This window comes from Dendropsophus ebraccatus, chromosome 1, assembly GCF_027789765.1.
Source record: "Dendropsophus ebraccatus isolate aDenEbr1 chromosome 1, aDenEbr1.pat, whole genome shotgun sequence".
NCBI lineage: Eukaryota > Metazoa > Chordata > Amphibia > Anura > Hylidae > Dendropsophus > Dendropsophus ebraccatus.
Window position 1 is genome coordinate 182,715,451 of NC_091454.1, and position 14,188 is coordinate 182,729,638.

At 44.7% G+C, this 14,188-nt stretch overlaps 1 protein-coding gene across 1 annotated transcript; it reads left to right on the plus strand.

Moving 5' to 3' along the window:
- The first annotated feature begins 459 nt into the window (after window positions 1-459).
- LOC138783784 (protein kinase C delta type-like) lies at window positions 460-11,755 on the plus strand. Its single transcript, XM_069958919.1, has 6 exons — window positions 460-1,000; window positions 3,398-3,498; window positions 9,131-9,393; window positions 10,535-10,597; window positions 10,873-11,155; window positions 11,417-11,755. Exons 1-6 carry the CDS (start codon window positions 460-462, stop codon window positions 11,702-11,704), a joined length of 1,539 nt encoding a protein of 512 aa, XP_069815020.1. The 3' UTR covers window positions 11,705-11,755.
- Window positions 11,756-14,188: the final 2,433 nt, after the last annotated feature.

The following is a 14,188-nucleotide window of genomic DNA, read 5'->3' on the forward strand; positions in this document are numbered from 1 at the left end:
AAAGAGAGGCGTACGAGTACACCAGTCCTGAATTAGGCCCCTGCCCCCTTTTCCCCGGCTGGGTTTAATAAGAGGCGTCTAAAAGGACCCTTACAATTCAAAAAATACAATTAAAACTGGCCATGATTATATTACCATGTTATTTGGGCAGGGTATGCCATATACAAGCACATAGACAATCTGTTATAATCTGACAGATTCTTATAATTTACAGGATATGATTGGATATTAGCAATTGTTGACCACTAGTGAATGTTATAAAGCTGAGGCTAATGCCCTCCTGTAATATCAGTCACTATAATTACTAATTAAATAAATTAAGGCCAGAATAGATGGACATACTAGACTTTACATCACTGAAGTTAATATTGAAACATAAGGATATATATAATCCCTATTATATCTATAAGATATACATAATCCATAAGAAATGATGGTCCATGTAACCCTATAGCACATATGACTCATCAGTGGCATGCGGGCAGTTGGGATGTTTTGAGTGGCATTTGGTTGCCAGGCGACAGTTGGCATTCAGTGTGGATGCTGAGCGGCTTCAAGGAGCAGCGATCAAAGATGGAGGATGAGGAGACTGGACGAAGAGGACAGAAGAGGAGAAGGGATGTCCATGACGCATCGGACGATGAAGAGACATCAAGAGGGGAGAAGACAAGAAGAGATGTCATTGACTCATCGAAAGATGAAGAGACATCTAGAGGACAGAAGAGGAGAAGAGATGTCATTGACTCATCGAAAGATGAAGAGACATCTAGAGGACAGAAGAGGAGAAGAGATGTCATTGACCCATCGAAAGATGAAGAGACATCTATGAAGAAGAGGAGGATCGGCCCAGGACCGGAGATCATCTGGGTGAGACATCACGAGGACCAGGAAGAAGAAGGACACAGAGAAGACGAGGTGATCCCTATCCTGGACTCAAGTAAAAAGAAGATCTCTGCAAGCAAGAAAGAAGAGAAAGTGAAGGAGGACCCCAAGGACCCAGGTAGGGCAGAAAATTCTTCACCTCCTCTCCTACTCCCTGTCCAGGGTTTTCCAAGGGTTTCTCGCAGGTTAAGGGGGTATGGGGAAAGGATGTAAAAAAAAAAATTCATTCAAAACTGCTGCAGCCCTCCACTGCTGTGCTGCTTAATCAGCAGCTGGGGGCCCCTTGACGGGCTGAGGACATCCTCTCTCCAGAGTGGGCCGCCGAGGAAGAGTGGGGAGGGGGTCTTGCTTGTCACCTGTTCAGCAGCAGATGAGTTGAGGTTTTTTTTCTATGGAGGGACCAAAAACAACTAATTGGGGCACAGAGGAGGCATAAATATATAACTGGCACAGCAGAGGGCCTAAAATTGATTGAAGGCACAGAGAAGGGCATAAAACTGATAGGGGACACAGAGGGCATAAAACTGATAGAAGTACAGAGGGAGGGCATAAAACTGATAGGGTGTACAGAGGGAGGGCATAAAACTGGGGGCACAGAGTGGGCATAAAACTGATTGGGACAGAGAGGGGGAATAAAACTGATTGGGGCAAATAGGAGGCATAAAACTAATTGGGGGCATAGAGGGGACATAAATCTGATTAAAGGAACAGAAAAAGCACAAAACTGATTGGGGTACACAGACGGGACATAAAGATGATTGAGGGCACAGGGGTGGCATGAAGCTGATTGGGGGCACAAAGGGGACAGAAAACTAATTCAGGCATAGAGGGAACATAAAACTGATTAAGGGAACAGAGGGGTCATAAAACTATATGGGGTACAAAGAGGGCATAAAACTATATGGGGCACAGAGGGGGCATAAAAGTAAATGGGCCACAGAGGGGGTATACAATTATATGGGGGAACAGAGGGGGGATAAAACTATATGGGGGGGGGGGGGGTAGCGTGGCTATATGGCTCCATGGGAACAAGTATCTGGCTACAAGGAAGGGGGGGGGGGTATATGGCTCCAAGGGGACTTGTATCTGAGTATTTGGCTACAGGGGGAGCCATCTAGCAGCAAGTAGATGTGTATCTGGCTATGGCAGGGAGGTATCTGGCTGCAAAGGGACATGTATATGGCTGCAAGGGAAAATGTATCTGGCTACAGGGGGAAGGTAACATGTAGGTATTTGGCTGCAGGAGGCATACCTGGCTAGGAGCAAATCTGGCTGCAGGAGGCATACCTGGCTAGGGGCACATCCGGCTGCAGGAGGCATACCTGGCTAGGGGCAAATCTGGCTGCAGGAGGCATACCTGGCTAGGGGCACATCTGGCTGCAGGAGGCATACCTGGCTAGGGGCAAATCTGGCTGCAGGAGGCATACCTGGCTAGGGGCAAATCTGACTGCAGGAGGCATACCTGGCTAGGGGCACATCCGGCTGCAGGAGGCATACCTGGCTAGGGGCACATCTGGTTATTATTGGGAAAGGGGCATTAATAATGGCTACAGGAGGCATTATTACTAGGGAAGACGAATTTAATATTGGGGAAGGGGGCATTATTACTGACTATGGGGGGGCATTATTATAAGACTTTACTACTGGAATTATAACTGGGTCCTACAGATCAGTCACATTGTTATGAGGGGGGAATCTGATCTGGAAATCAACTGCTGACAGAGACTTTATATAGAGTCCATGGCTGCAGTGTCAACAAGAGGCTTAGTGGTAAAGGTGACATGGTATACTGGAAATGACCAGTCTGTTAAGGTGCCCGATCCATCTATCAGCCTAAGCTACTCTGCAAGATATGGTGGAGTCTTAGCTAAGAATTAGGTTGAGTTCACACATTTTTTTTATCAGGATTTTAAAGGGCAACTCCAGCGAAAAATATTTTCTTTTAAATCAACTAGTGTCAGAAAGTGAGAGATTTGTAATTTACTTCTATTCAAAAATCTCAAGTTTTCAACTACTTACTATCTGATGTATGTCATAGACATAGACATGTAGGGCATACAGCAGCTGATGAGTACTGGAAGACTTGAGATTTTAGTTTTAATGGAAGGAAATTACAAATCTCTGCTACTTTCTGGCACCAGTTGTTCTGAAAGAAAAAAAATTTAGTTGGAGTTGCCCTATAATGTTTTTTTCTCTGTTCTTGTAGTAAAATATAGCAATTTTACTACAATTGTGCAAACTACAGAATAAATTAGTAATTTTTGTGCAGAATACAGGAGAATACGCAAACGTGTGGTAGAAAGCATCACGTGTGAACACTGTCTTAGACAGTATTACTAACCCAATGACTATGTTACAGTGATATCTCTCCCCAGTGTTTCTCAGTCAGTGATAATATCTATCTAGGTACTTGCACATTTCTCATCTGTTAAAATCGTAAGTCTTTGCTATGCTAAAAAACAATATCCATATGAGTGATGTAGAGCCAGTTTCTCACTTATCTTTCCTTTTCTAGGAGACAGTGGAGCTCGGCCATCCTACCCCGGCAGCACAATCTCCGAGAACATCAAGAGACTGGCTTTCCATCATGTGCTTGGCCGGGGTAGCTTCGGAAGGGTAAGTGCTCAGAATAATGTAGAGCCATTGTTATAGATATCACTCCTAACACACAGCAACCAAAACCGATCAGCTGACATTGCTGGGGGAGTCTCATTGCGGTTACTCATTCACATTACGCACAACACCATATCACCTAACAATTCTTCACATACAATGCTACAGAAATCTTGATATTTATAATTCTTAATTGAGACACAAGCCTAATAGTTATATTCACACTTTGTGGCATCATAGCTAGAAATACAATGGTAATGGGTGTCTATCCTATGGCCCTCCAGCTGTTGCAAAACTACAATTACCATCATGCCTGGAAAGCCAAAGCCCAAGCTTTGGCTATCCAGGCAGGCAGGGAGGAATAGTTTTGCAATAGCTGGAGAGCCACAGGTTAGACACCAATGCTGCAATGTAACAATATTTAAAGGAGTGGGTGTAAACAATAACATCCACTTACCTCCCCAGCTCCAGCGCTGCCACCCACATTTCACTGCCTCAGTCCCCTGATGTCCGGTCACTTCCTGGTCTTGAGATGGGACTTGGCAGGCCCGCTCAGCCATTCAGCAGCTGTAGCAATGTCCTGTCTCTGCTGCTGAATGGTCGAGCAGGCCTGCAATGTCACATTTCAGACCAAGAAGTGGCCAGACACTGGGGGACTGGAGCAGTGGAATGCAGGTGGCAGCGCTGGAGCTGGGGAGGTAAGTAGATGTTATTGTTTTCACCCACCCCCTCCCCAGGCATTGGGATCCCGGCGGAGTTCCTCTTTATCGGTATGGAATCAGTATCAGATGGCTGATCTTCTCCCAGGAGCCCTCTACCAGGCCTGTGTTATGTGGCACAGCTCCACACCAGTGATCTTTTATCAACTGCAGATTGTATTAAGTGGGCGTGGACTAGCGACATTAGCGCCACTTAGCCACACCCACAATGACACCGTTGGCCCCACCCCCTTGAAGACCATTGGTTGGCTGACGTAAAGGGGGTGGGGTCTAGGCCTTTCGACCAGCCTGTTCCAATGGCTGGCGAGGGGGCGGGGCCAAATGTGTCATTGTGGGCGCGGCAAAGTGGCGCTACTGCCGCGAGGCTCCGACCACTTAACACAATCTGCAGTTGATAAAAGAAGACTTTTTACTTTAACAAGCACCATGACGTATGATATAAAATAAGGTATGAAAAACACTAAATTTACCCTTTACACCTGTGTACAGATGTCAGAATGCAAAAAGGAGGTGACAGTGTCACTTTAACATCACCTTACTTTTCTTTATTATATTACCAATAAGCTGATAAGTTCCTATACAGATATGAATGTGTTATTCGGTTTCCTCAAATGCTCTTTGGTTGTTCTATATATGCACTGACCTTGCACTATGTTGTTGTGTTTTGAGACGTGCTCATAAATAAAATGCGAATAAAATGGACCACACTACTGTTTTCTTTACAATGACTTTATTGTCATTTATGCGAGCGTATGACTTGTGTATATATACAATGACTGTTAACTTTCAATAAAACAAGTTAAAAAAAAAAAGAATATACAACACACTATTTATATTATATATTTATATTGGAAGTGAAGGTCAATGAATGGTGACACCTTTTGCTATAAAATAGGAAATTGCATAGTCATTAAATGTCAATATTTGAAATGCCAACACCATGCCCAGCAGATGTATAAGGAGACATAGGATGTAGAGATGAGTTAACCGGGTTCGAGTCGATCCGAACCCGAGCGTTCGGCATTTGATTAGCGGTGGCTGCTGAACTTGGATAAAGCTCTAAGGTTGTCTGGAAAACATGGATACAGCCAATGACTATATCCATGTTTCCAGCAGCCACCGCTAATCAAATGCCGAAAGTTCGGGTTCGGATCGACTCGAGCATGCTCCAGGTTCGCTCATCTCTAATAATCTCTAATAGGATGTTATATGTCCTGGGTCTGCACTTCTTTGAAGGTGTACAGGAGGTCATAGATAGCAGGCTCAGAGATGTTACTACTCACCAGACACCTGTGTTCTAGTATCACAATTCTCATATACTAGGGTGTGGGAAATAATAGTCTGAATGATGAGAATATCCTAGCTCTACATCTCGCAGGTCTTGTGGGCCCTTTGGTAACAGAACCTCAGTGAGCCCCTTTGTAGAGCAAATTATGTGGCGATAACAAAACAATCTGTCCCCTTATAGATGCCTTCCTCCCTGTTTAGTCCCCTTTATAGATGCCCCCCATGTGTAGCCCCCTTTTAAATGCCCCCCCTCTCTGTGAGGTCCCTTTTGTAGATACCCCTCTCTGTTTAGTTCCTCTTAAAGATGGCTGTTCTCTGTTTAGTCCTCCTTATAGATGGCCCCCCTCTATTTAGTTTGCCCTATAGATGGCCCCCCTCTGTGTAGCCTCTTATAGATGGCCCCTCCTCTGTTTAGTCTGCCTAGTCTGCTTTATAAATGGCCCTCCTCTGTGCAGGCACCTTATAGATGGCCCCCTCTGTTTGGCCTGCCTTTAGGTGGCCCCTCTTTGTGAAGCCAACTTAGAGATGCCCCCCCCATTTAGTTTCCTTTATAGATGATCCTCCCACCCCGTTTAGTCCCCCTTTTAGATGCCCCTACCCTCTGTTTAGTCCGCCTTATCACACACCATGCTGGGGGATGGAGTGCTTCATAATACCACATACCATGCTGGGAGATTTAGATGCCTGCTTCCTCATGTACTGTGTTATTTTCAAATCTGTTGCAGAACTACAACTCCCATTACGTACTGTAACCAGGATATGATGGGGGTGGTAGTACTCTAAGCTAGATGACCACAGGCTAAAAAAACTACAACCCCCATCATAAACTGTCAGCAACACATGATGGGGGTTGTAGTTCTCAGGGATATTCTCATCTCTCCAGGTTCCTGCTCTGGCCTCCGCTGGTCAGGTCTGGCTTCTGTATAATGGGGGTAGTGCTAATTGCTTTGCCCCTCATTACACAGAGCAAAAGTACCGGAAGCAGGACAGATAGCAGAAGGGTCTCTGGCTGCTGTAAGCGATCAGCCATTCAGTTGTATCAGGAATTGTATAGGGAGAATAGAGCAGGGTCACTGCAGTTCTCCCGAACCAGATGTCATTATCAGAGCTCATTCTGTAGAATGACAGGAGGTGGTGAGGGAGGGAGACTGGGCCCCTAGAGTCGCTGAGGGCCCCAGCACATGACCAGACAGGCTGTGTGCTGGCACCAGCTTTGTTAGTTGGGCGGGGGATGGGGTGGCTAAAGGTTTATTTAGGTCTGCTGCCCGATTACTGATAAATGTTCCTTTTCATGATGTTGGGTGCACTGGGAGCCATCCTGTAGCACTGAAGGCAGGAATACATGTACAATATGTAAAGGCACAGTATCATATTGTATCAGGGGATTTACCACACTGCAGTTCGGATTCTAAATGCTAAGGAAATGTACAGATTGCTGCCATTACTAGCATGGCAGCTAGAATTATCCAGAATCTTACCAGTGTGTTTTCCGCTGTGGCAATAATTTCCCATGTACAGAGCTGTACGAGGGCTTATTTGTTGCGTAATCCTTGTACGTTGTTAGTACTCCTTTATTTTTACCATAAAGCACAAAAACAAATAGAATCTATTCTGGCCGGTTCCCATGCGGCGCCGCAAACAACTGACAGGTCCATTATTTGCGGACGGAATTCAATAAATTCCGCCCGCAGGAGAACCTGTCAGTTCACACAGTGAAGCGAGCGGCTCTGCCCGCTTGCTTCACTCTGTGCTATGGGAAGCTCTGATGCGGGCGCACGTTGATGCGCCCGCATCAGAGCTCCACGGAGGAAAGATCATCACAGATGACCCCTTAGACGTCTATAGGAGCATCCAGAATTCCTAACAGCTCTTGAAACTGGCCAGAATTCTGTATGTGCTGCTCGGCACCCCGGGTGATGTCAGCCACCTGGGCTGATTAGGAGCACGTACAGGAAAATGCAACACTGTGATTGACAGGACAAGGACCCATTGTTTCCCCCGCCCTTTCAGTCACTCATGTGGCCAGAGGGAACATTACACCTTTGGCCATAAGAGGCCGCTCTCTCCTCCATTGCTGTCACACACACATGACGTCACTTGAGCCTTACTGTCAGCAAATAGTGATGATTTCCTGAAGCCTCCAGAAGCAATTCCAGATCGGTATTTCCTGATAGAAAAAACTGACATGGATGTATTAGACCTCCAGCAGTCAGACCCCATGCACACCTCTGCATGACAGCTGTGATCTTCTTGAGCTTCTCCCTTCCTGCACTGCGAGCACGCGAGTGACTTCACTCTTGCACCACAACGCTGGGAGGAGAGAGAGAAAGCGGCTTCTTGCGGCCAGAAGAGTCATAGACAAGGGACAGCAGCCAATAGCTCCGCGCCCTCTCAAACACAGTACCACATATAACTGTATGCACTACTGATTAGGAACACATACTGTTAGAGGGCGAAATGCAGCACCCGGCGAATGGTGACACTGGCCCAGACTGGCTAGCATAGGGTTCAATGGGCATCTGGGCTGGAATTCTAGAGAAAGATAGGACAGGAGCTTTAAAATCAAGACCTATTTTCCGAAACAGACATTTCAGGAAGAACCCGAGCCGGATACAACCCTATGGGTCAGAAAATCTATGCAGGTTTCCGGATAAGAAATCTAGCTAAATTTGTGAATGCGGCCTCAGATAAACTGATGGGACCCCCTGCAGGGTGACTCTGATCCGATCAGTCAGTGACAGTGCCACTCTTCTCACTGACATTTAAATGCTGGTCTTCACCCTCTATTACGTGAGCGCAGCTCCTGAGCTTGCTTCATTAAACCTGCTGAGCATTATGGTGTACCGAAGCAACATGATACACGGTCACTAAATTTTATAGCGTACAGGTAAATTATATGTGGGGAAGAGGTTAAATCTCACAGAATTATAATATAACTGCAGTAAAGACATACTGGTTTACTACTGACCAGGGTTTTCACACACAGCGTTTCTTGGAAATACATGACTGCTGCTTTGATGCAAACAGTTAAAAGTATATTTTCTTTTTTTCCCTAAATATTGAAAATGTTTCTTTTTTTCTTTTGTAATGATTGTAATACATTCTTTACAAGACTTTTGGGGGATTTGTCCACACTTTTTACTCAATAAACACAAATAACAATAAAATGTGCATAAAAAGTAACAAAAACTTACCTCCTTATCAACTTCCATCTAACTTCTACCCAAGATGGGGTATGTATCACCTATTGAAAAAACTCTGCCAGGGTGAAGTACCCTGTGACATGAAGGTTGCACTTACCATTCTGGCACCAGGAAGATCCCTATGACAATCAGTTTATGTTGGTGGCTGCCATCTACAACAATCTCCTGTCAGTCCCTGCACCTGGATACAGAGGATTCTTGATGTCAGCTCCTCATTCTCCAAGCCAAATAAGCCCTAAAGAAAAAAAGAAAGTGTTTCCATTATAAGTATATGCTATAATATGCCTCCACTGTCTGAACAAATTACGGTGAATCCATCTATAAGGACTAAGGAAAACAAATCCTCAGTACTCACCCCTGCAGTGTATGACTACTATAGATGTAAGAGGGGACTCTGCTGTGCCTGACTGATGGCTGTCTCTGTAGGTGGTGCTGGCAGAAGACATCTACACTCGCCAGGAATTTGCCATCAAAGTCATCGCCAAGAGGGACCTGCTGACCGACGGAAAGGAGCGAGCAACGGTGGAGCGGCATGTGCTACAACTTGCATCTGGCAGCCCCTTCCTCATCCATGGACTATTTGCCTTCCAGACCAAGGGACACGTGCTGCTTGGAATGGAGTACATCAAGCACGGAGACTTCCACCACCTCCTGCAGCAGAAGGGGCGTCTGACCATCGCCAATGCACGGTAATGTAGTCGTAGGCTAATAATATCCTCTACTCTATAGACATTAGGGGACATTGCATGGCTCTGGGTATTAGCCCCAACAGGGTCCTGTGATAGTCTCTATTGTTTAAAGGGAAAGTAACAGCAGGTAAGAAGACTCTAACCTGCTATTATGTTCCCATAGGGCCGGAGGTAATTTCTTACCTTCATCCTCATCACCATTTTCGTTGAATCTTCTCATTTATTAATATGTAATTTAGGTGGTTCCGTGCACTGAGGACAGGACTACAACTCTCATCCTCCCTACCCGCCGCCTCCTCATGATTATTGTGGTGGCGCTTTGTAGTGACGTCACTTTGGCCGCTCATCACTGCAGAGGACCACATAACTATTCATAAGGAGGCAGTGTGGGTGGGATCTGTACTGTAGTCCCGCCCCCAGGGCACCAAACTGCTTAATTTATATGTTAATAAAACTGAAGATTTAATGATTATGACACTGAGGGTAAAATAATAATAATAATTAGTTTCACTTTTTATGGGACAGTATATAGAATCCAGTGTTATCCCCACTGGTCATGTACAAAGTCCAGTGATAGTCGCCATTTATAGGAATGCTATCACAGAAATAGTTTATGAACAGACTGCTATCATATATTAGGCTTATTTCCCTTCATATGGAATTCTCAGTATAATAGCAGCTTGTCTTATATATCACTACAAGCCAGGCAGTGCTGACATAGGACTATACCTAACACAGAAACATGTTTCCATCCCTGTCATCCTTATAAATCTGCAAAAAATTATAGTAATCTCCTCTGCCACATGCCACATTTTACTACATTGCCTCTAGGACTAATAGGATCCTTCATAGAGAAACCATAGGGCAGCACACAGGATCATTCCTGGTCTGGAATATGGATCCTAAGGGCACAGCCCTGTACATCAGTCCCTAACCCCATGTTTCTAGTAGATGGAATAAAGCAGGTGTAGCAGAACATGTAGCATGAAGAATAAGATATGTGTAATTTACCCATCAGAAATCCCCAGTATAGAGACCACATGGTCAGATATTCTGCCAGTCTGCTCTGTGATGTACTATGTATTTCTAGATACTATGTATTTCTAGCTACTATTGTTTTCTCGTTCTCTCTTTTTGCCAGATTCTACGCCGCAGAACTTTTGTGTGGACTCCAACATCTGCATTCCCAGGGCATCGTCCACCGGTAAGAACATTCACACTGTCTTTTAGGTGTAATAGTCTGACATCTGCTGTATAATCCCCGATAATATTTATATAGTCTGCTGTGACTCCTATGTATTTTATATCCTACCTGAAGGTGTGTGTATAATGTACATATCCCTGGAGTCCAGTATAGACACCATCCTGCTGACTGTAGTGACCCCTAAGATCCAAGTATAAAATATAGCCAATATACACAGCTAACTAACTGACTGGATGAGCACCGATCTTATAACTAATGTTTTCTCTATTTTGCAGAGATCTCAAGCCCGGAAACATCCTAGTGGCTGCAACAGGACACGTGAAGATCTGCGACTTCGGACTGGCAATCAGGAACACCTATGGAGAGCGGCTGCCCCCCGACTGTGTAGGAACACCAGGATTCGTGGCCCCTGAGATGCTGGCTGGGGAGGAGTACGACGCTGGAATCGACTGGTTTGCATTCGGCATCATCCTCAACATCATGGTCACCGGCAAGTCCAGATACCACCGAAGAAGATTCAAGGCCTCCAATATGGAGGCGAAGAACATCATCGAAGAGGTGACTATTTTCTCTATGTAACACAGGTTATACTGTACTAGAATAGTACAGTATAGTTTACTCAATAGTAGTGGATTTCCTTAAAACGAAATATAGTTCCTAAGTTATGAAATATTCCTACTAAACTTTATATTCAGGAATTCACAATGTAATCTCCACCAGTTATGTGCCCCCTACCACCACATAGCTAGCTCTTCTTACTTCCTGACGCTGCTCTATTTCTATGTTCTCATGACTAAATTACATCTGTTTTATTTTCAGCTCCTCCAGGAAGATCCCGCCGAGCGCTTGGGGGTCAACGGTGACATCAGAGCCCATCCATTTTTCCAGGACGTCAACTGGGACTCGGTACAAGCCCTTGGGATGCGACCACCAATCACTCCAGCAGAAGTAAACGCCCGCCGAGGATTCATGGCATTCGACCTCGCCAAAACGGAGGCAGAAGATGAGGAGAACAAGCCCCTATCAGCAGAAGACCAGGCCTTATTCGCAGGATTTTCATTTGTCACCTCTACCTGGAAAACCCTGGACGACGCACCATCTCCATAACATCATCTGAGCAACCTGTCGTAATAACAGCAAGAAGATCATCTGGGGGAAGAAGACTATCAGGAGGAGGAGGACCATGGAGACGACCATAAGGAGGAAGAGGACCATGGAGACGACCATCAAGAGGAAGGGAACCATGGAGAAGAACATCAAGAGGAACGGGACCATGGTGAAGACCATCAAGAGAAAGGGGACCAAGGAGAAGATCAACAACAGGACAAGAGTACAGGACAAGATGAAGAGAAGATCAGGACCTCATAATTACCATCATTGGATCAAGCATGAGGACGGCTTCCAGATTTATACCATCAATCTGGTGTAAGGAGGTGAGTTTTTTTATTTTCATTTTACTCCATTTTCAGTATTTGGCATTTGTCTGTGCCTGATTATATCAGACACACCCCATGCACAACACAATCTTATGTACTATATATATAGTGCTACACTATATATATACTTCATAAAAGACTAATATTTTTTCAATTACATTTACCGGAAACTACCGGTGAGTGTAATATCATATTTCCCCCTCATCTATGATATCTATTGTCATCGGCGATGGGGAAATGAGGTGCGGAAAGGCCGGCTATTAAGGGGTGGAGGAGGCCGGACTTTTTTTAAATTTTTTTTTATAAATTTGACATTTGTGCTATAAGATGTGCCTGACAACATCAGCAGCAGCACATGCCAGCTGAGAACATTATGGTACAATATATATAGTGTTACACTATGTGTATTCTTCGTAATGAATTATTCATACAATAACATTTACCACTAATGTAAACTACTGGTTACTGAAGTGGTAACATAGTGAGGGGTGAGCGGGCTGAACATTAAGGTGAACGGGCCATCCCTAAAAAGTGTGCTGCTGCACAGCTTAACCCCTTCAGGACCGGACTAATTTTTTTTTTTGCGCTTTTGTTTTTCCTCCTCGTGTTTAAAAGGCCATAGCGCGTGTATTTTTTCACCTACAGACCCAGATCCCTTATTTTTTGCGCCACTAATTGTACTTTGAAATGGCAGGCTTAATTTTTGCATAAAGTATGCTGAAAAAAAACAGAAAAAAATTAAATGTGTGATGAAATTGAAAACAAAAAAGCATTTTTTTAAAAAAATTTCAGGAGTATTTGTATTCACGCCGTTTGCCCTAAGGTAAAACTGACTTGTTATGCATGTTCCTCATTTTATTTGATGGCTTTTAAAAAATTAATGTTCCTTTAAAATCGCTCTATTACCATGCTTATAGCGCTTTTATGCTTGGGTCTATTGGTCTGTGTGAGGTGTCAATTTTTGCGACATGATGTGTTCTTTCTATCGGTACCTTGATTGCGCATATGCGACTTTTTGATCGCTTTTTATTACAATTGTTCTGGATTTGGTGCGACCAAAAAATGCACAATTTTGCACTTTGGAATTTTTGGGCGCTTACGCCATTTACCGTGATAGATCAGTAATGAAATAAATTAATAGTTCGGGCGATTACGCGAGCGGCGATACCAAACATGTTTACTTGTTTACTTGTTTATTTATGTTTATTTATAAAATGGGAAAGGGGGGTGATTCAAACTTTTATTAGGGAAGGGGATTTTTTATTTATAAAACCCCCTGGGGGACTTCTAGTATTACTATTCTGGTCTCTGATTGAGATCTATGCAGTATAATAATACTGCATAGATCAATGAGATAGGCAGCCGAAAGCAATGGAGTGCCGTCCTGAGATCAGTGCATTTACGGCGCAGACCCTGGACGGCATCAGATGCGGGGAGGGGATTGCTTCTCCGCGGGGGGGGGGGGGGGGGGGGGGGGGGGGAATTGGGTTGGGCGGAGGGGGCGATCCCCCCCACTAGACACCAGGGAAGTGGCAAAGGAGTATTTTAAATGCAGCTGTCAGCTTTGACAGCTGCATTTAAAAGGCTAATTAGAGGGCAGGCGATCGGACCATGCCCACTAATTGCCGCGATCCCGGGCTGAAGATAGCTCCCGGGATCGCAGCGGTTCAGAGCAGGGTCGCCGTGCGCCCCCCCCCCTCTGAACTCCCCCACCCGCATGATCACGTACAGTTATACCCTCATGCGGGAAGGGGTTAAAGGGAACTCTGACTTGAAAAAAAGTTGGAGGCTCTATATACCGCCAGCTCTCCACACACATAGCACCTGTGTTGTGTGTTCAAAGTTCCATATACACAGTGTCTATGTCAGAATGAAGCTACTTACATAGGTACTGTGTATTGGGGGGACGCTGGTGCGGACCTTTGTTATGCCCATGCCCAATGGTATGGTTAATGGTGATGGGGAAATGAGGTGAGTGATGGCGGCTATTATCCCTTAATGAAACAGCCTATGTTAGTCTCATTTGGTCTGAATTTCGTTTTGTCCTCCTCGCCTTCTAACAGCCATAGAGCTATTATTTTTCCACCTTCAGGGATGGTTGGGGAGATATTTTTTGCACCACGATCTCTAGGTTTTATTAGTATCATATTTGTAT

Coding starts and splice junctions, on each gene's coding strand:
- LOC138783784 (XM_069958919.1), top strand. CDS start 460: ATGACTCATCAGTGGCATGCGGGCAGTTGGGATGTTTTGAGTGGCATT. Junction 1,001..3,397: donor GGAGGACCCCAAGGACCCAG/GTAGGGCAGAAA, acceptor TTCCTTTTCTAG/GAGACAGTGGAGCTCGGCCA. Junction 10,598..10,872: donor TCCCAGGGCATCGTCCACCG/GTAAGAACATTC, acceptor TCTATTTTGCAG/AGATCTCAAGCCCGGAAACA.